This window comes from Cordyceps militaris (assembly GCF_000225605.1).
Source record: "Cordyceps militaris CM01 unplaced genomic scaffold CCM_S00002, whole genome shotgun sequence".
NCBI lineage: Eukaryota > Fungi > Ascomycota > Sordariomycetes > Hypocreales > Cordycipitaceae > Cordyceps > Cordyceps militaris.
In genome coordinates, this window is record NW_006271970.1 from 5,280,564 (window position 1) to 5,300,527 (window position 19,964).

The 19,964-nt window shown below is 46.1% G+C and overlaps 3 protein-coding genes across 3 annotated transcripts; 2 read left to right on the top strand and 1 right to left on the bottom strand.

Annotated features, from left to right (window-relative positions):
* Positions 1–4,219: 4,219 nt before the first annotated feature.
* Positions 4,220–7,213, top strand: CCM_03599 (Nitrogen regulatory protein areA; the record flags this gene model as incomplete). Its single annotated transcript, XM_006668750.1, has 3 exons — positions 4,220–4,635; positions 4,966–5,284; positions 5,375–7,213. The coding sequence occupies 3 exons, from the start codon at positions 4,220–4,222 to the stop codon at positions 7,211–7,213; spliced, it is 2,574 nt and encodes an 857-aa protein (XP_006668813.1).
* Positions 7,214–8,580: 1,367 nt separating this feature from the next.
* On the bottom strand, positions 8,581–10,653 carry CCM_03600 (serine/threonine-protein kinase cot-1; the record flags this gene model as incomplete). Its single annotated transcript, XM_006668751.1, has 3 exons — positions 8,581–8,947; positions 9,001–10,039; positions 10,146–10,653. 3 exons carry the CDS (start codon positions 10,651–10,653, stop codon positions 8,581–8,583), a joined length of 1,914 nt encoding a protein of 637 aa, XP_006668814.1.
* Positions 10,654–12,545: 1,892 nt separating this feature from the next.
* Positions 12,546–16,782, top strand: CCM_03601 (protein kinase, putative; the record flags this gene model as incomplete). The annotated part of the gene is made up of 9 exons (XM_006668752.1): positions 12,546–14,955; positions 15,027–15,157; positions 15,202–15,426; positions 15,454–15,581; positions 15,773–15,978; positions 16,116–16,236; positions 16,409–16,484; positions 16,521–16,617; positions 16,652–16,782. The coding sequence occupies 9 exons, from the start codon at positions 12,546–12,548 to the stop codon at positions 16,780–16,782; spliced, it is 3,525 nt and encodes a 1,174-aa protein (XP_006668815.1).
* Positions 16,783–19,964: the final 3,182 nt, after the last annotated feature.

A 19,964-nucleotide genomic window follows, 5' to 3' on the forward strand; every position in this document is an offset into this window, starting at 1 on the left:
AGCTGTGGAAGGCAGGACATGCGCAGCTACAATAGCCTCAACTCAGTGTACGGCGAGGGAGGCAAGGCAGAAACAGGCACTGGCCGGGCGGTGGACGGAGCGGAGCGAGGGTCGGAAGAATTTGGAGGGATGCTCCGTTGCCGGCGTCGGCCTGGCGCCGGCTAATGAAAGGCGCCCAGCAGCAACGAGGAGGAAAGTGGGAGGTTATGGGGCTGCGCCGCTACAGCGAGATGGCAGTCGAGATTTGCAGGGTACTTGGAGAGACCCGCCGCCACGAAGCTTACAGTTGAAGCGATGCGCAGCATGATGCCAGCAGGTCGGATGTTGCTAATAAATCAATAAAATAGCCTAGGTCCAGCCGCAAATTGACACAGGAAGGTTGCTTGGTTGCTGGCCTAGGCCCTCGTTGCTTTGTGCGGCTCCAGGACAAGACATGATTGGACCCCACCTGTCTCACTATTCGACACCTTAGCGACCCGCCTAGCTTTCCACTTGCACATGCTTTTCGACAGCAATGACGGATGCTGAATAAACTACGGACTATTACTTTGTAGTCTTTGTAGTCTCCTGGTACTGAAAACGGGACCAAAAGAGGAGGAACAACGTGTGACCAGGGTTGAATTGGAAATAAACGAGAACAAGGAGCGCAGAATTCAGCCAACAACTGTAGATTATACTCTGCGACGACACTGAATCGCACGCAGGTATTGACTAACATCCCCCACATTTGGCATTCATTGGAAACTCTGTCGGCTTCTTGGCAGTCAGATGAGGCCGGCCGGGACAAGTTAGAAGCAAGTGATGGTACAAGGTAACTATGCGCCGATCTGCGGTTTCGGGCGGTGGTCGTGAGTCGCTGGCGCAGTTGAGTTTAGGTTACGACTCTACGAAGGAACGGGCAGGGGAGACAGATGGGGCTAGGCAAGAAGAAGACGAGATGACGTTGCACAGAAGCTGGCAAAGGAAAAAATCGAGCGATGAGAAATGCAATTTCGTATTGGATATAGTACCTCGTTTGGGGCGGAAGAGGTGCGGTCGTTAGGCTGCTGGTACAGTCGGTCACCATAAGTTCTATTCGGCCCCATTTTTTTCAAAGTTATACCTATCTACACCTAATTTTATAATTACTATAACATTTATATTTCTTAATAAAATAAATTTATAAAATTTATACATATAGTAACTTATATAATTTACCTAGTACTAATTTTAATACTTTATATACTAACTATTAGTATTAATAATAGCCTAGAGGCGCTAGACTATTAATATTATAAGTGTCTCTAATAGGCTATTATTAAATTCCTCCTATGCCTCCTTTATGGCCTTAACTAATCTCTTAAGAGTAGCCTCTAATTTTAGTATCTTTACTAGGCTAGGATCTTTTTTTAAAATATTTTCTTTTAATAATTTCTAGAGGTTCTTAATAGGGTTAAGATTAGGTAAGTAGGGCAGCTAATCTATATAACTAATACTATACTTTATACCTTACTTATATAGCTAATCTTTAACGATTTAGGCTATATAAGTTAATATATTATCTTAAGTGAATATATATCTAGGTTCTATAATTATAGGTAAATTTTCCTATAGATAAGTAAGTATTTAGCGGCTAATAACACTACCTTAGGGGCTATTAGGGTTACTAAAGAGGCTTACTAGGTTTATTTATTACCTATATATAAAGCTAGCCTAAAATATTTAAAAATAGTAGGTTAGCTTAATCTTTAGCTAAATATTCTTCTTATCTTTTTTTTTTCTTTTATAATATTAGGTTTTAAAGTTATAGTATATTAAAGTTATATACCCTATAGTAAAATACCTACTCCCTTTACTACCCTTTACTATATATAATTATAGTCTTATTAGAGAAAATCTAGTATTCTTAAATTACTAGATCTTAATTAATATATTATAAAGTAAACTATAGCCTCTTTAATATAATTACCTTTATTAATTTAGGTTACTAGAGAGCTATTATATACTAGATACTATATTTCTTAAGGTAATAGGTTAGTATTATAGCGGAGTATATTAATCTAGCCTCTCTAAGTAAATTAGTATTCTTAATAAATAGGTTATTATTAATAATATATATTATAACCTTTAAATCGCATTCTAATATAATAGGTAGCCTACTAGAGTATAGTAGGCTCTAGGCGCTCTTTTAGATATAGTAATATTATATAATACTATAGATACTATTAACTAGAACTCCCTTACTAATAGTAATATCTTTTAGCTTAATACCTAAATTGTATATAGTTATAATCTTTATTTGTTTATAAGGTGAATAGTGTTTTTTTAGAGATAATTCCTCTATTGTAGAAGGAGTTATCGCGGTTATAAAACTGTGTGTTGTTTATAGCGTGATGTGTGGTATAGGGCTTATTTTGGGATTGAACGGAACTTATGGTGCCCCACTGTAGTCGTAGGTCAGGACCGGCCGGACGTGGCGTCGCAGCCAAGCAGGCCAAGCAGGGACAGAAGACAGGAAGGGAAGAAACAAAAAATAGAAAATAGACGTGAGTGACATCCGACTCTTATAAACGACTGGGGAAGGCTAGCTGCGTAGCGTTGCGTTGCGTCGCAACGGAAACCTGCCGTGGATGCAGCACTTGCAGCAACGCCGCATTAATTTAGGGGACGTGCAGGGATTCGTACAGGGGACGGCATGCCAGTTCTGGTGGGATTGTCCCCCGCTCAGCGGAGTCCAAGGCAGCCTCGTCTCCCCGCTTCCAGCGCTACGCCGACCCGATGCCAGTGAGCAAGCTGCAATAGTGCGTGAGGTATTACAGGTATTTTTCAAGCAGTATTGGTTATTATTAAGATGCGATTTTTAGGTACAACGACTCATAAAATTGCCGGGGCGGTTTTTTGCTGGGGAAATACTCGTACACGGCGGCAGGTACTTGCTGCTACTCATTCGACCAGTAATACTACGGGTTATATGGCCTCGTGTGACGATTTCCTCCGATACCCGAGGCCCACTGCACCATTTTCCAACAGCCAGACAAACAAGACGCCATTCCAGCGGTACTGGTAACTAGGTGCTACTAACAGGTATTAACAAAGAGTCCAAGCACACACATCGACATCGACGACATCTCGCCGCCAGCTCGCCCGCGCCAACGCCAACGCCAACGCCACCACCATCGCCGCATCATCCATTCACCACCCTGGCTGGCCCTTGACTTGTCATGCACCCTTTCCTCTCTGGTCTAGGTGGAAACGCATCCTCAAACTCGTTCGAGTCCCCCTGTAGCCTCTGTCGCTAGCGTCCTTGCTCTTGGTCGACTTGCCTCCGCCTATTGATTTTCCCGCACATCTGTTGACCCATCTCGGAGCCAACGCCGGCATCTCTTGGGAAAAGAAATGGGTTAAAAATATACGTCGACAGCGTAGGGTATTATAGGATCAATCCTTCTGGCTTCTTTCGGACCGTCGCCATTGAGGGAAATACATATGGTCAACAGTGACAGCCTCTGACGCAGATCCAAGGCAAACAAAACCTCCGATCGGACGGTCTTTGGGCGCACCTGGTGGGCCGCAAGAACAATTTAGCTTGGGGCAAAACACACCACACATCAACTATTGCCCACTCGGTATTAACTAGCAGCTGCTGCGACAAAGGAAGCATTGAGGGCATTGAGGGCACCAACGCCGCTCGTCTCGAGTGTCCCGGCGCATCGCCGGCGCCCGCCCAAAACCACTAGAACCACTGGAAGACTGCGCTACGCCCGCTACATCCGACATTGTCGCCCATTGCAGCAGCCCATCGGAAGCACGAGCAAATTGGCGGACAAGAAAAAGAAGAGCATTGAAAGCACCAAGCACCAGCGCCAGACCAGCACCAGCACCATTACCAGCAACCAGTTTGTAGACCAGCACCAGCACCACCGGCGCAAGTGCACAGCAGCGGCACCGCACCGCACACCACCAAGCTCACCCCGCCGCTGCCTCGCTTTGCCCTCTCCGCCTCAATTTCGCTCGCCCGCCACCCACCTCTCCCCATCCTCTCTCCTCCCGACCATCCTTTTTTTTTATTCATCCCTCCTGTGCCGCCGCCTTCGTCCCGCCCAGCCGTATCGCCCTCGCGCATCACCGTTCATCGCCAATACGACTATCTCTTTGGCCGCCCGCAATCGCTCTCTCTCGCATCTGCTAGAGCCGCGAAAAAAAAAAAAAAACACCCTTCCCCTCCCCCGGGACCTTCGTCATGCATCCCACCACCACAGAGCACGACTACCGCTTCCCGCGAAGACCCGACCCCAGAGCCACCACGGCCGACGACATCTCGACCGACTCCAGTCCGCGCCCCGGCCGCCTCGCCGTCGCCAACTCCCCCAGCACTGCATCTCACTCCTCCCGCGCCCTCGACTTGGAAAAGTCGTTTGCCAAACACGACCATCTCCTCGGCGATGCCCTCTTTCCCACCCTCGGCGACGCCGACGGCGCTGCTGGCCCCAACCTCGACCAGATGCAGAACGACGATCCCCTCGCCGCCCAGGTCTGGAAGTTCTTCACCAAGACCAAGCAGAGCCTTCCCAACCAGCAACGCATGGAAAACCTCACTTGGCGCATGATGGCTCTCAGTATGCGCAAAAAACAGCAAGAACAGCACAGTCGAGCAAAGTAAGTGTCGCCCACCCGCCTCGCCCGTCACGAAGCACGAAGCCTCCTGCTTCTCGCCTCTGCAATTTTTTCTATTGTCGTACTGCCATGTTTATTTCAACCATCCTGGCCATTCTATATTCCTCCCTCTGCATTGCCAAATGACCTCTCCGCTATCCATTTCCACCATACTTGCTTAATCCTCCGCTGTATTTTCGGCGCGCAGCTCTTGCGCTCCCACAATCATCATAAACCATTCACTCATCCGCTCACATGCCGTTGCCAACCCGATACTCACATTTTTTTCTTTAATAGCAGCATCTCTCGTCCAGGTGCTCAATCCGGTCCCAGTGGAATCGCCCAGCTTCGCAAATCCTCTCAGGCCAATGCTGTCCCCACGCATAACTCGGATCAGATGAACATTGATGAATTCATCTTTCCAGAGCAGACCGGCTCGCCCAGCGTCTTTGGTTCGCCACAAATGTCTAGCTCCATCTCCGCCGCCCAACCTTCGGGCATCCCTATCCACCAGCAGCCCAGAGGTGATGGCCTCGGCACCGCTTTTGTACCTCAGTCTGTCCCCGATGCGCCTCACCTCCAGCAACGCGACAACAGCGAATTCAACTATGTCCAGCGCCGAGTTCGCAAGACCAGTATAGACGATCGCCAGGTGTGTTTCCCCTGGTTGCGTACGCTACATGGCCACGTCCATAGCACCGCACATGCGCGCTTTTTGCTCTTCCTTGCTAACATGGTCTAGACGAGGAAACGTCCTGCCAACTTTTCTCCCCACATCAGCGCTGTCGGTGCGCCCTCTGCTGTCGATAACGACGGAGACATTCACGGTTACTCTCTTGACGGCCACACCCACATCAACATGCCTCAGCAGCTGCCCATCGACCAGTTTGGCCTCGACTTCATGCCCAACGACAATATGATGAACAACTCGCAGTTTCAGCAGAATTTTGGCTTTTCTCCCTCCACGTCGCCCATGGTCCCCAACGGTCATCTCTCCTCCTTCAATAACACCATGGCACCATCGTCGCTCAACACCACCGACTTTTACTCGCCCCCCGCCTCTGGCTACCCCTCTGCCGTCTCGACCCCGCACGGCATGGCCGATAAGGACAACTTCCCCTATAGCCCCCATGATGCTCGTCAGCACGGCCAGGGCTTTCAGCAGCAGAACATGAATCATCAGTTCATGTACAACGACCCCAGTGGTAACCCCATCTATGGCTCCATGGGCCAGGGCCAGTCCTTCAACCAGATGGACCACTCTCAAAGCATGCATCCCGATAGCGCTCTTGTATCCCCCACCATTCCCACCATGAACCAAGACGGCATGTTTTCATTTGGTGGTGACTCGGATGAAGATGATGGAACCAATGGTATGAACAGCATGCAGGGCGAATTTACTGCGGCCGTCGACGAGGTAGGCTCCCTAGGGTGGGACGCATCACTACCAGGCCAGTTCAGCACCCACTCTGCGCGATATCCTGGTGGCCCTCCCCGCAAGCAGGTCGTAATTGGAGGCACCACCACCGACTATGTCGAGTCCAACAACGAAGACAACCGTGGTGGACTGGGCAGGTCTCAATCGTTCAAATCCTCCGGCTCACGCCAGCCGAAGCTGCCTCGGAACGCTTCTACCCCTTCTCACATGGCCTCAAAGCACAACGGCTTCGAACAAATTGCGCAATCACTGCCCACATCGCCACATGGTGACGTCACTGGGAGCCTGTCCGGCTTCTCCTCCGTGGCTCCTAGCCGGCCCTCGTCCCCGCCGCCATCAAAGCCCGGCTCGACTACTAACTTGCAAGCCGCCGCTGGTAACCAGACTGATGGAGGCAACCCCACGACTTGCACCAACTGTTTCACGCAAACGACTCCGCTATGGCGACGAAACCCCGAGGGCCAGCCGCTTTGCAACGCTTGCGGCTTGTTTCTCAAGCTCCACGGCGTCGTGCGACCTCTGAGTCTCAAGACGGACGTAATCAAGAAGCGTAACCGTGGCTCCGGCAACAATGCCGGCGGTCGTGGCAAGAAGGGCCTGGGGTCTGCTGCTACCTCTCGCAAGAACTCGTCCCTCTCCATTGCGAACTCGGCGCCCTCTGGTCAACAAACGCCGACAATCGCCTCTGGACAGCGCCCCGGCACAAGCTATAAGGAAGAGAGCCCCAGCTCGACCAGTAGCGGCCAGTTTGGAGCCCAGGCAGCCGGCGGCAAGGGTGTAGTACCTATCGCTGCCGCTCCCCCCAAGTCATCGCCCGGACCTGGCGCATCAACCTCGCCCATGCCTCTGGCTCGCCCTTCTGCAAACGCCTCATCGAAGCGACAACGCAGACACAGCAAGAGCGACGGCACCGTCTCAGCCATGGACATTGACGGCGGCTTCCCAGGCACCAACGACGGCACCAGGTCCCTCGGCACGACGCCCAGCATGCCATCCATCTCGTCCACCATGATGACTTCAGGTTATGGCATGCCGCAGCGTCCTCTGATGGCCGCCCCAGGACCCATGGGCCATCAATCCAATGGCATGAGCCCCAACGCCGTCGGCCCGCAGGAATGGGAGTGGCTCACGATGAGTCTGTAATTTCTACTCTTGCGTGTTTCTTTTTATACACTGAGCACTTGCACGACGCAATGGCGAGTGTCTCTTTTGTTTTTCTGCATGACGAATGGAGTTTGGGATATTCATTTCATCTTCTTGAAACTGTAATCTCAAACCGCCCAGTTCTACACGATCGACGGCTGTTTCTTTCGACAAGGCGCCGGCACGCCCGCCGTTTTAATCTTTTCGTCTGCTTCTCTTTAATTCACCCGTCTACCGTTATTACGAAAAGCGACGACTGTAATATGGGACGGATTGACGAGTTAACAAGGCGAGGGAATGTTTTACTGATTTACTGGCGCTTAATCTCCTTGGACTACTTTTTGGGTTTTGGTTTCTGGGAGCTCCATTTGTTTGTTTGTTGACCTTGTGTTTCTTTTTCGTTTGATGATACCTTGCAAATAGACTTGGGACCGGAAATTGGGGGCCTTTTTTTTGTCTTTTTTTCCTTTTTTTCCCCCATCTTTGGGCAGATGAGGAGCAGTGCATGAGATGAATTCTTATTTCTTAGTTGGATCCTTGGGCTGATGTTGTTTCTTATACAGCGGCATGGGGATGTATTTTGGTGGGTAGGGAGGGTAGCAGGCGGCTGGTCTTGAATTTGGCGTCTTTCTTTTTAGAATTATGAAGATGGCTTTCCTGGCGTCCTGGATGGATTGGATCTTGGAGATGTTGCTTTCCTATTGCCCATTTTTGTTTACCGTTCAAGGAGTACACGGCATGCCATCACGCTATCTAGGTATTCGGTATAGTGGAATTCCAACCTGTTGAAACAAACGACATGACCTGCGTGCATGGCTTGATAAATACCAAAGTAGCCGATGGAATCTGGATCTGAAAAACTTGTTCATATTAACAAACTTGTGGTTTTGCTCACAACAACCCCATGTTCATCATGTAATCCCTATGCACATGCCCATATCTTCGTTTTTGCCCCTGCCCTCCCTTTGCTTCCACTCTATGCTGCTCCGAGAACACGTGAAACGAAATACCTAAATGCTCGCCAGGACCCCCCCCGAAATGCCATCATTGCCCCATCTCAAGCAAACTACTGTCACCCCCTCGTAAACGTAGCAACAAGGCTATAAAAAAAAGCCGCCAGACAAAATGAAGAAGAAGCGCGCGGAAAATGGAGACTAAAATATTGTAATACCAACAACAGGATGACAGACATCGCAATGACGAGAAAAAAAAAAACAGAAAGACGTCGAATAGCAGGAACCAGCCTTGCTCCTCAAGTCTACAGAAACAAAACAAAAAAAAAAGGCGCGACATCATCGGCGATATGTCCATTCCAGCGGCTGGCACCGACAGTGCGGATTGCGACACGGCACCACCATGCGCTCTCGCTAGAGCATCGTGCCAAAGGCGTCGTCGACGGGAATCCTCTTGCGCGGGCTGCTGCTGCCGCCGTCCTCGCCATGTGCAGTTTTGCGATGGCGAAACGTGAAACCGACAAAGAGGCTCTTGCTCATATCGTCATCGCGGTCGGCCATGGTCTCGAGCGCCTGCTGCTTCTCGTGCACCTCCTTGTACTTGGCCATGTCGGCCTCGTTACCGAAATCGTCAAAGTAGCCAGCGTCCGTCTCCGAGTCGAGCTCGGGCACAAACGGCGCACGTGTCTGTCGCAACGTTGCCCAGTCCACCTCGGCAAAGTACTGGTGGTTGTAAATGTCCTTAATATTGTTGAAGCGTCTCACACGCGAGTTAATGCAGCTGCAACGTGTTAGTCAATGCGATGGTAGTGAATGAGTGGTTAGTGTACGTACGTGGTGATGAAGTTCCATGTGCGGTTGCTCAGGAAATAGGTGGGATCCTCCCAGACAGGACGCTTCAACACGTCCTTCCAGTGCTTCAAGTTGCGCCACGTTTCCTCGGGCGTGGCGCCAGCAAAAGGCGGGAAACCAGTCAGAGCCTCAAACAACATGCATCCCAGACTCCAGTAGTCCACTGTCGAGTCATATTCTTCCCCTCTAAGGACCTCGGGAGCCATGTAATCGGGCGAGCCGACAATCGACTTGGCATAATTGACGTCGTTGTCGCGCATGTTTCTGTAGCTCTCGCGACGCTCCGAAACGGTGCGCTGCTCAATAGGCTTTCCAAAGGGCACCGACGTCTCGGACGCCTCCTCCAGTTTAACACGCATAGACTCGATGCGTGAGGGAGCCAGAAAACCGGCGGCCAGGCCAAAGTCGGTCAGCTTCACGTGGCCAATAGAATCGATCAAAAAGTTTTCCGGCTTCAGATCTCTGTGGATGTAGCCGAGTTGGTGAAGGGCGTCAATCGAGCAGAACATTTCGGCAATATAAAATCGGGCATGGCGGTTGGACAAAACACCCGTATTGTTAAGTAGAGTGCGGAAGTCGCCGCCCGGGACGTATTCCATGGCAAGATAGATACTCTTGTCGTCTTGGAAAGAGTAGAGCAGTCGCACAAGCCATTCGCTTGATGCTGTAGTAAGAATATCACGCTCGGTGAGGACGTGACGGACCTCGTCGAGCTTAAACAGCAGCTTCTTGCTCATGACTTTGAGCGCGCACACTTCGCGCGTGTCTTTTTTCTGGGCTAGGAATACCTGGCCGTAGCCACCCTGGCCGACCTGGGTTAGGATCTGAAAGTCGCCCTGGCGAAGACGGACCCTGCGTTTGCGAAGGTTGGCACGCTCGCGGCCGGCATATTTGCTCCACATCTGGTTGAAAACAGCATCATCGGTCGCCGGGGGTGCAGGGAACTCGGTGTTGAAAGCGGCGAGACGATTCTGCCGTGAACCGACATAAGTGAGAAGATCAAAATAGTAGTCGAGAAAATCTGCGCGCCCTGTTAGCAAGCGCTGCGAGTAGGCAAAAGGTGCGCAACATACATAATTGAGTGACATTAACAAGTCGGCGGACACTGGGACTTTGCAGAATCTCACGTTCCTCGACAGTCAAGCCGCGCGATGTGTTGAACTTTTTGGTAACCGGTGTAAGAGGGCGCTCCTTGCCCTCATACGCCTGGTGGCGCGAGAGCGCCGCATGTGTCATGTGTTGAACCGGAGGGGTATTCTCCTGACCCTGCTTCCGGAGAGGACTGCCTGGCGTCGGTCCCTTGTGCAAGACACTATCATCGGCGACAAGGCTACTTTCGTCAAAGGGTTGGGCGTTGGTCCTAGCTGGGGAGAGCGGGGTGACGACGGTCTGAGGACGCGAAAGACGGACAGGCGTGTCTACCTCGCCCGTATTGAGGGACATGGGACTGTCAAAGGCCGTGGGCAAGTCGTGGGCGCCGGGCGGGTGTGTCTTCTTGCTGGGGCTTCCCTGCGGGGTGTTGAGCGGGTTGAGGAAGTTGTTGTTTGTGTTTTTGCTGGGCGTCACGGGGCGGGCGATCTCCTGGGCCGCCTTGTCGCGACCGGACTGGAAGAAATTGGACATGAAGCTGGCCATGGCTGCGGATTCAGGACGAGGCCGGCGAGAAAGGTCAACAAGGGCGTTGGCCGAGGACGTGGGCCGCGAAATGGGCCTTGGTCGGTCAAACAAATAGCAGCGTGCAGCGGATAAGAGGCGGCAAGACTAAATGATGCGAATAGTATGCAGAGAAAGGATTCCAGGTGCAGCTCTATGCCAATGCAGAACGAGGGTTCAGTAAATAAGGAGGGCAGTGATCAGGTTGGCAGATGCAGCTGCAATGGAATGCAAGGCCGTCCTGGCTGGTTGCTAGGGCGTTGGTGATAGAATCTGGGGTTTGTTATTTGGTGGAGCTGCCACCAGCGTCAACGCAGGTTGGAGCAGCAACACGAGCTAGGACGGGAGAGGGATATATAGGCGATAAGCTTAAGATTAATAAAGATTATTACTATACGGATATATTAGCCTAATCCTTATTATTTAGTTTATAATTTTATTATTATTACTTTTTTTAATAGCCTTTTTTTTAATTAACTAATATAAAGAAGTTAGGCTTAAGCCTACTCTAAACTAGGCTTAGCTAAGGCTATTATAGGTATACCTTTAATATACCCCTTTTATATATTATTATAGATAGATAGACTAGCCTTTCCTCCTTTCTTACTTTATAAAAGAGTTAATACTATTATAATACCTATATATAAATACCCTAGGGTTAGTCCTTAATAACTAAGAAAGATATTAATAAAGAAAAGAGTTAATTATTAAAGACTAACCTTAAGGTATTTATAAATATATATTATAATAATAGTAACTTTTTTTATAAAGTAAGAAAAAAAGGAAAGACTAGTTAATTTATTTTCTATAGTATAATAAGAAGTATACTAAGAATATACTAAGAATATACTGTGACGGGCTGGCCCTAGAGGGGCTTCGGTGGCAACCAGCACCGCGGCCGTCAGTGGCCTTACAGCCACAACCCCCTTGGCCACGAGGCCAAAAGGATTCGTAACAACAATACTGGCACGATTGTTGTCTGGTTGCACCTATAAGGGTTCTCCCCCGCGCCGGCCACTATGGAAGGCGCTGGGCCAGAGCCCAGCCCGTAACATATACTTATAGTAGCCTTAGGCTAAGCCTAGCCTAGAGTAGGCTTAAGCTTAACTCTTTTATAGTAACCTTATATTAAGTTAGTAATTACTATTTAGATTAATAATATATACGCTTAGTTATTTATTAGGTGTTTAGATTAGTAGTTACTACTAGTTTTATGGTTATTCTGGTTATTCTGGTTACTGGTAGTGGTATATACTGGTCTTAGCCTTATCTAGGAAAAGTGCGGTAAAACCTTAACTTGGTTAGGTTAACTCTACGGAGTTGGAATAGGTTATGTGTAACCACCTGTTATTCTTAGAATAGGCGGCCTAGCGCGTGCGGTGGCCAGGGGTCGTTACGGCGGCTAGAAGAAGCGGGAGATTGGACTTGACGAGGCAAGGCCAGGGGACGAGCCAGCAAACGAACGAACAGACGGGGTAGCAGACGTACTAGAGGACAACGCGACAAGCCTAAATGCAAACAACAGCTACCAGGGACGATGTAGCCTACTTGTAGCAAATGTTGCCATACACAATAGGCGCAAATTGCTGCCCTTTGTAAGGTAGAAGCAGCCCATGAGATAGGCTAAATTTATAGCGCGTGGGACAAAACTTACAGCGGGGACTGTTGACTAATCGGGGGGCGGCGCCGCCGTCAGCCGCGAGCTTCCGTGTCGACCCTTGAAACTCGGGCGCGTTTCTGCTTCTGCAAAGTACATATCTACGTCGACGTTCGTCCGCCGAGTTTCGAGAGCCTACAAGACATGGCTATATAGAGCGCGAGCCTTCGTTTATGCCTCACGATACGGCCTTCTTCGCTCCAACCCAATCATCGCCATGGCATCGCACCGACTCCGTCGAAATGACTACTCAGCCACGAAACAGAGAGCGCTCGACGAAGCGAAGAGCATGCAAGCTTTCATCATCGAATCTTGCAGGAAATCAAACAAAGACATACCTCCATATCAATTCTCCGAGCTCATCGGAAAAGGAAGCTACGGCCGAGTTTATAAGGCGAAATCGCTGGCCAGTCGCAAACACGTCGCCATTAAAATCATCGACATCGAGCAAGGGGACATCTCGAACCCGAGGATGGCCGACACCTACGGCGATTTAATGAAGGAAGTCAACGCACTGAAGCTGCTAGGTGAAAGCAATGCTAAAAACGTCAACCACGTTATCGAAGCCCTTTCAATAGGGCAATCTATATGGGTCATCACGGAATATTGTGCTGGTGGCAGTGTTTCTACCCTGATGAGACCAAACGCTCCTTGTGGCCTTTATGAGAAGTGGATTATTCCTATCCTGCGCGAGGTTGCCGAAGCGTTGAATTGGGTCCATGCGCAGGGTATTATTCATCGTGACCTCAAAGGCGCAAATGTTCTCATCGCGGAAGAAGGTGCTGTTCAACTCTGTGACTTCGGTGTTGCTGGCGTTATTGCGACGAAATTTGATAAAAGAACCACTGTTATAGGCACACCACATTGGATGGCACCAGAGCTCTTTGATGAATCTGCTTCATATGGCACGGAAGTCGATATTTGGGCTTTTGGCGCCATGGCATATGAAATTGCTTGTGGACAACCGCCAAATGTTACTTTTGGTATGGATCTCGCACGATTAGGTACCCATCTAAAGCACCATAACCCCCGTTTAGATGGCGATCAATATTCCACAGGTCTAAAAGATATCATTGCGTATTGCTTGCAAGGCAATACAATCGAGCGGCCAAACATTCAGCAGATTCAATCGCATCCATATATATCCCAAACGGAAAAGGTCTTCCCGACTTCCTCCCTGTCGCATCTCGTCCGCGCGTTCAAGCTATGGGAGTCTCAGGGCGGTGACCGGCGCTCCCTCTTCTCTGCCGGCGGAGCTCAAGGGCTAGCCGACCAACCAGCCAGCAATGCAGCATCTGGTGAAGACTGGAACTTCAGTACTACGGCGGCATTTGAACAACACGTCTTCAACAACGGAGATGCTCAAGAAGTGTACGAAGTTTATGGATCTGATATCGAGTACAGCCAACCACCTGACGAATTAGCGGTGCAAGGAAAGAGAAAATATCGACGGCAACCTCCTCCGGAGCTACCCACTGTGAAGGCGCCTCTTGAGAAGATTTTCGACCCCGACACACTTTCAAGTTATGATGACAACTCAAGACTCTATTATGGACGGTTTCAGCTATTCCAGCCAGCCCCCATCAATGACCTCCCACTTCGTGACAAAACAGCCTCAGCTTCTGACGTTCGAGAATCGCTCATCGATCTTGATGCATCCTTGGACGGAAGCGAGCTCTCCCGTTTTACGGACTTGGACACAATCAGACCACGAGGACCAAGCCTTGCTGCTGATCGTGAAGACGAAGGGGGTTTGTCTCATTCAGGACACTCCACAGGCATGACAGACGCCGATCCTCACCGTCGAACACAGGAATGGAAATTTCCCTTGATGGCGGCTCCTGCAACCGCAACGATAGACACTTTCAAATCCCCATTTGATGGCGACGCGAGCGCGGCGACGATGGGCCAAGAAGCCTTCCATCAGTCGATGGAGCCTTCCGCGCCATTGACAGGCTTCAGGGGCATTGTGAGGAAGAGCCGCAGTCTCTCAGACTTCGACCTCCGTGCATCCGTCGTAAGTTTGATTGATTTGGATTTGAGCTTGGCAGAACCATCACTTGAGAGCGATACACGCCCCTCCACATCGCATTCCTTTGCACACTCCATTGCAGACTCAGATGTTCCCGGTCGCAGTCCTTTTGACCTAGAGAAGCACGCCTCAGTATACGTTATACTGCCTAGGTCTCAAGACCAGACTGCCCATCAAGCGGGGTATTTTCGGACTGCGCCTAGTCTCGCAAGCTCCCCAGACAGCGTATGGCATCGCAACCAGCTTCCGCAAGACGAGCACGAAAAAATACGTCCGCAATTCGAGGCTGGTCGCCCGTATTCGCTAAGTGAATTTGCTGATACAGATCCTGAGACCCTTTCACCGGCACGGAATGGCCACGTCGACAGCGACCATGGATCTACTACGGAACGACGCTGGGACGCTGCGCCGCTAGACAACCGCATGGGGATGGGTAGCGGATTGGCCTTGCCTCGGCTCCCCGACGCCCCGTCGCCATACGTACTGCAAGGCCAGGCAACGCAAGAAGACATTAAGAATGAGTTACGACGTATGGCGATGAGCTTTGGGGAACACCTCCGCTACGTCGACGGTTTCCTGGCCGGGCTCGCAAAAGGTGACACATGGGAAACATAAAAACAGATCAGCTGTAATTCACGTAGGAGGCTTAGGGGTTTGGCTTTCCAGACGCCGACAGTAACTATGAACGGGCAGTCGCTGTGAAGGGTAGAGAAGGACACGATGATGTAGTAGGAGAAGCATTGGTAGCTAGACAAATAAGTACACAACCCCATTCTCAAAGTCTGACCTGCTTCTGTGTAGGCCCAAATTTCGTCACGCCTTGGAAGAAAATGGTCATTAGCGCAATGAAGAGGGATACAAAGGTAGGGTAAACTCACGATCAGCACGACGGGCACTTGCCTGGCACAATCTTGCACTTGGAAGGGTCAGTGATGAGAGGATCGCATCTCTCCTTCTTGCCTTCCTGCACTCCCAGGCAAAGGTCGTAGTATGGTGCTCCATCGGGACGGGTGTGGCGGCACTTCTGGTACATTTTGGTGGGAATGATGTAACTGCACATTGTTGGGTTTGTAGAGGAAGAGACTTAATGTAGAGAAGGGGGCTTGTGTTGGAAGAACAGATTCAAAATTTACGAGTGCTGAAGAGGCCTTTTTATACTTGTGAGCTGGCAGCACGACTTCGATTACAAGCGACAAGAACTGCTCTGCGCAGCCATGGAAGGTGAGTTGGACCCTCAGTGGCCTCATAACTGGCCGGCCACCCTACACCAAGTACACTATTGCTATTTACAGGGGTTCACTAGTGACTCTACGCGCCTGCTCCGGTGGGCAACGTTTGTAGGCTCAGCTGTGATGTGCCACTGGACGGACCGACGCATGCGACAAAACAACTTCCTCGCTTTGGCCGTTTAGTACTGCGACATTCACCATCGGGATGCATTCATTGTTGGAAGATGAGTTCGAAGCAACCCCGTTGGCGGCTGCGTCGTCTCACCTCGGCGATGCTCTTCACTACCCATACCGCAAACGCAACGCACCGCAACGCGCCGATTTGCAGATTCGCCTACCCATGCGACGGCTACAGAACCCGTCCACCGTGGATATAAAAAAGAGGCGTTGTCAAGAGTTTCAACCACATTTTTGGCCGCAGACAACCCCGCACACCCAGCCTTGACACCCCGTCGGCTCGAAAGAACCGGGCAACATCAGCCTATCGTTGAATGATTTGGTCCCCACTCTGGACAACGGGCGCTAGGTGAAACCGCGAGGGGCGCGTTTTTTGAGGCTACTACCTCCTGCATGTTAAGCGCCGGCCTACTCAGGTTAGCGGGTGACCTCCACTTATTGCACAGAAGTGAGGCGGGTGTACCCGTGCGGTGGGTTCCGGCAGGCTGCCAGTGCAAAATGCAGGGCGAAAAGTTTATAGACTATCACATTGCCACACCGACAATGGTAGCTGTTGCTCCCTAACTCCAGTATCTCTCTGCTCAGTGACGGTCGGTTGTGAGCCCAAGGGGGAAAAAGCCCTGCTTCTACAGACTAAATTAGGATAAATATGTTGGGCGCGGAGAAAAGTGGCGCAAGAGGGGAGGAAGACGGAAGACAAAACTACCTTAGAGCCAGTGTAGTTAACGCGCCTCTGACTTATCAGAAACCGTAGCTTTTGGGCTTTATACATTCATTGGCCAGTGTTGTGGCTTCTCGTGCTTCTTCGTGCCGCGCGCGTGCGCCAACGACAACAAGTGGCGTCACTAACGGTGAGCATGTGTCTATCTCTCGTGCCACCATCAGCTAGATCCCGTGCACCTGCACAAGCCATATTGTGCTATCGACATGGTTGGCGAATGCTAGATACTGCTTTCTGCCGTCACCATGTTCCCCTCCCAGCATCGAGTGCTACTCAACATCACACAGCTAGGTAGCCGCCCAAAATACTCGAAAATACCCTATATAGGTAGAAAGTACTTAAGATATATAAGGAATATTAACTTTACTACTAAATAAAACTAGTATTTTATTATTATTAGTTTATACTAATTAGACTTTATAATCCTTTTAGTATCTATCTTTATTAATAAATACTAAGCTTAATCTATTTTATACTTATTTATAAGCTAAAATATTAAAAATAAGTTTAATAAGTAAAATAACTTAATATTAAGTTAGTTTATAACTTTAAAAAGCTTTTAACTTATAAGTATAGTAAATATAAATAGAAATATTAAAAATATAATAATAATGATTTTTATATACTAATTAGGCTAAATAACCTATCTAGTACCTTTACTAATTATAAGGTAAGGAAAAACTAAAGTACTTAGGGGAAAACCTTATCTATATTTTATAGGATTCTTTATAGTCTTATTCTAGAGTATATAGAGGTTTAATAAGACCCTTCTTAATACTATATACTAGGTTTTTATCTATATCCTAGCCTATATCTAGCCTATACCTCTTTAGTTAGCTAAGCTTTTTAATTACTTTCTCTCTTTTCTAGTTTTTATTTATATTAAAAAGGCTATATTTAATCTTATATATTTTTAAACTAATTAAGTTTAACTTCTTTTTAATTCCTTTCCCTCCTTTTTTATTTTTATTTATATTAAGGAGAGCTATATTTAGCCTTATATACCTTTAGGCTAGTTAAGCTTAATTACTACTATAGCTGTAACGGACTGGCCCTAGAGGGGCTTTGGGGGCAACCAGCCCCGCAGCCGTTAGTGGCCTTACAGCCACAACCCTCTTGCCCACTTGACCACGGAAGGCAAAAGGATTCGTAACAACAATACTAGCACGATTGTTGTCTGGTTGTACCTATAAGGGGCCCCCCTTTAGGGGGCTCTGCGCTGGCCACTCTGGAAGGACCAGGGCGGGCTCCATAGCCTAGCCCTTAACAATAGCCTTTTAAAGTTCTTAATATCTTTATTTTTCTTCTTCTTTAAGAGTTCTTAGCTTCTATTCCTCTTTATTATTCTCTTATACTTTTAATACTTTATTATTAGTACTTTTTATAAGGTTATATATTATAATATATATATAATAATAATTCTTATATACTAATTAGGCTAAATAACCTATCTAATACCTTTACTAATTATAAGGTAAGGAAAAACTAGAGTACCTAGGGGAAAACCTTATCTATATTTATAAGATTCTTTATAGTCTTATTCTAAAGTATATAAGGGTCTAGTAAAACCCCTCTTAATACTATATATTAGGTTTTTATTTATATCTTAGCCTATATCTAGCCTATATTACTTTAGCTAGCTAAGCCTATTAACTACCTCCCCTCCCCCTAGGTTTTTATTTATATTAAAGGGGCTATATCTAATCCTATATATCTCTAGACTAGTTAAGCCTATTATCTTCTTAACCTCTTAGCCTTTTAGTTTCTCCTTTTCTTCTTTATTTTTATTTATATTAAAAGGAGCTATATTTAACCCTATAAGTCTCTAGGCTAGTTAAGCTTAACTATTACTATAGCCTTCTAGCTTTTATAATACCTTTACCTTCCTTTTCCTTTAAGAGTCTCTAGCTTCTATCCCTACCTACTATTTTCTTTTATCCCTAATACTTTATACTTTATTTATATAAGTAATAATAGGCAGCTCTAAAGCTAGAAGAACAATCTCCTATTACCTAGTATATCTAGCACTTACCTATACTATATAACTAGATAGAAGTTATATAATATAATAACTTTACCTCTTACCCTATATATACCCTATTAGTCTTAATAAGTTATAAGCCTAGTAGTACTTATATTATAAAAGCTATTAATAAAATAAAGGAAAGTATTAATTTCTTATTAAATTTATTTACTATCTATATAAGCTAATATTTACTATAAAACTTAAGAAATTTATAACTCTTTATATATAGGAAGAGGAAAGACCTTAAACTCTAGCTAATTTAGAGTATATTTAATAAGTCTATTTACTATAAAAATTCTATATAAAGAAAAAGAAATTCTATTACTATACCTTATTTAGTAATTTATATATAGACTTTATATACTTATTTTATATATATTATAATATAAATTTACTTAGTATAGTTATAATCTTTAAATAGATATATTTATTAAATTACTTATTATAATCTATAGTCTTAAATATACTTATTAAATTACTTACTATAATCTATAGTCTTAATTACTATAAAAGGTATATAGTAACTACTTATTTAGTAAGAAGAATTCTTTATTATTTATATAAATACTTCTTACTTTTAAATAAATATAAAGTATTTAGTTTAAAAAGAAAGACTATATACTTAGCTTATTATCTTCTTTATTATCTTAAAGTTCTACTCCCTTAGTAGGTAATATTATTAGTAACTTAACTCTTATATATAAACTAAGATTTTCTTATAGCTTTATTACTTACTTTATTATTTAGTATTATATCCTTAATACTAAAAGAGGTATTAAATATCTTAAAGCTTAAATCTAAAAGTAGCTAAGTTAAATAGAAGCTAAAGATAATTAATATACTAAGACTTAATAATTTTAGTAGATTACTATTAAAAGGCTAAAGAAATAGCTTTATCTTAACTAAGGCTTATAGTAGTAAGACTATAAAGGATTTTATTTAAAAATAAATATAGAATTAAGTCTATATTATTATTCTTATTAATATAAGCTTTAAAGAATATATTTATAGCCTTATTAAGAATAAAATTATAATATTAAATATAATTATAGCCTTTAAGAAGTATTTTAAATTAAAAGGTATTACTATCTTTTAAACTATAGCTAACTATCTTTTAATATTAACCTTTACTTAATATAGATCTATTAAGAAACTTACTATAGTATTTATTAATACTTAGGCTAAGTAATAATCTCTTAATAAAGACTTTAAAGTCCTTAAGGCTTTAATAGTATATCTTTTTATTAATAGTCTTAATAAAGATTTTAACTTCTATATTACTAAAATAGCCTTTTATCTTATTTTAAAGTAAACTAGTAATATTATTATAGCTTTTATAACTATACTTATATAGGTAGTTATAGTTATAGTTAACCTTATTAAGCTTAAATAATAAAATAATAAAAAGTCTAAATAATAAGCTACTTTAGTTACTATAATAACTATTAGAG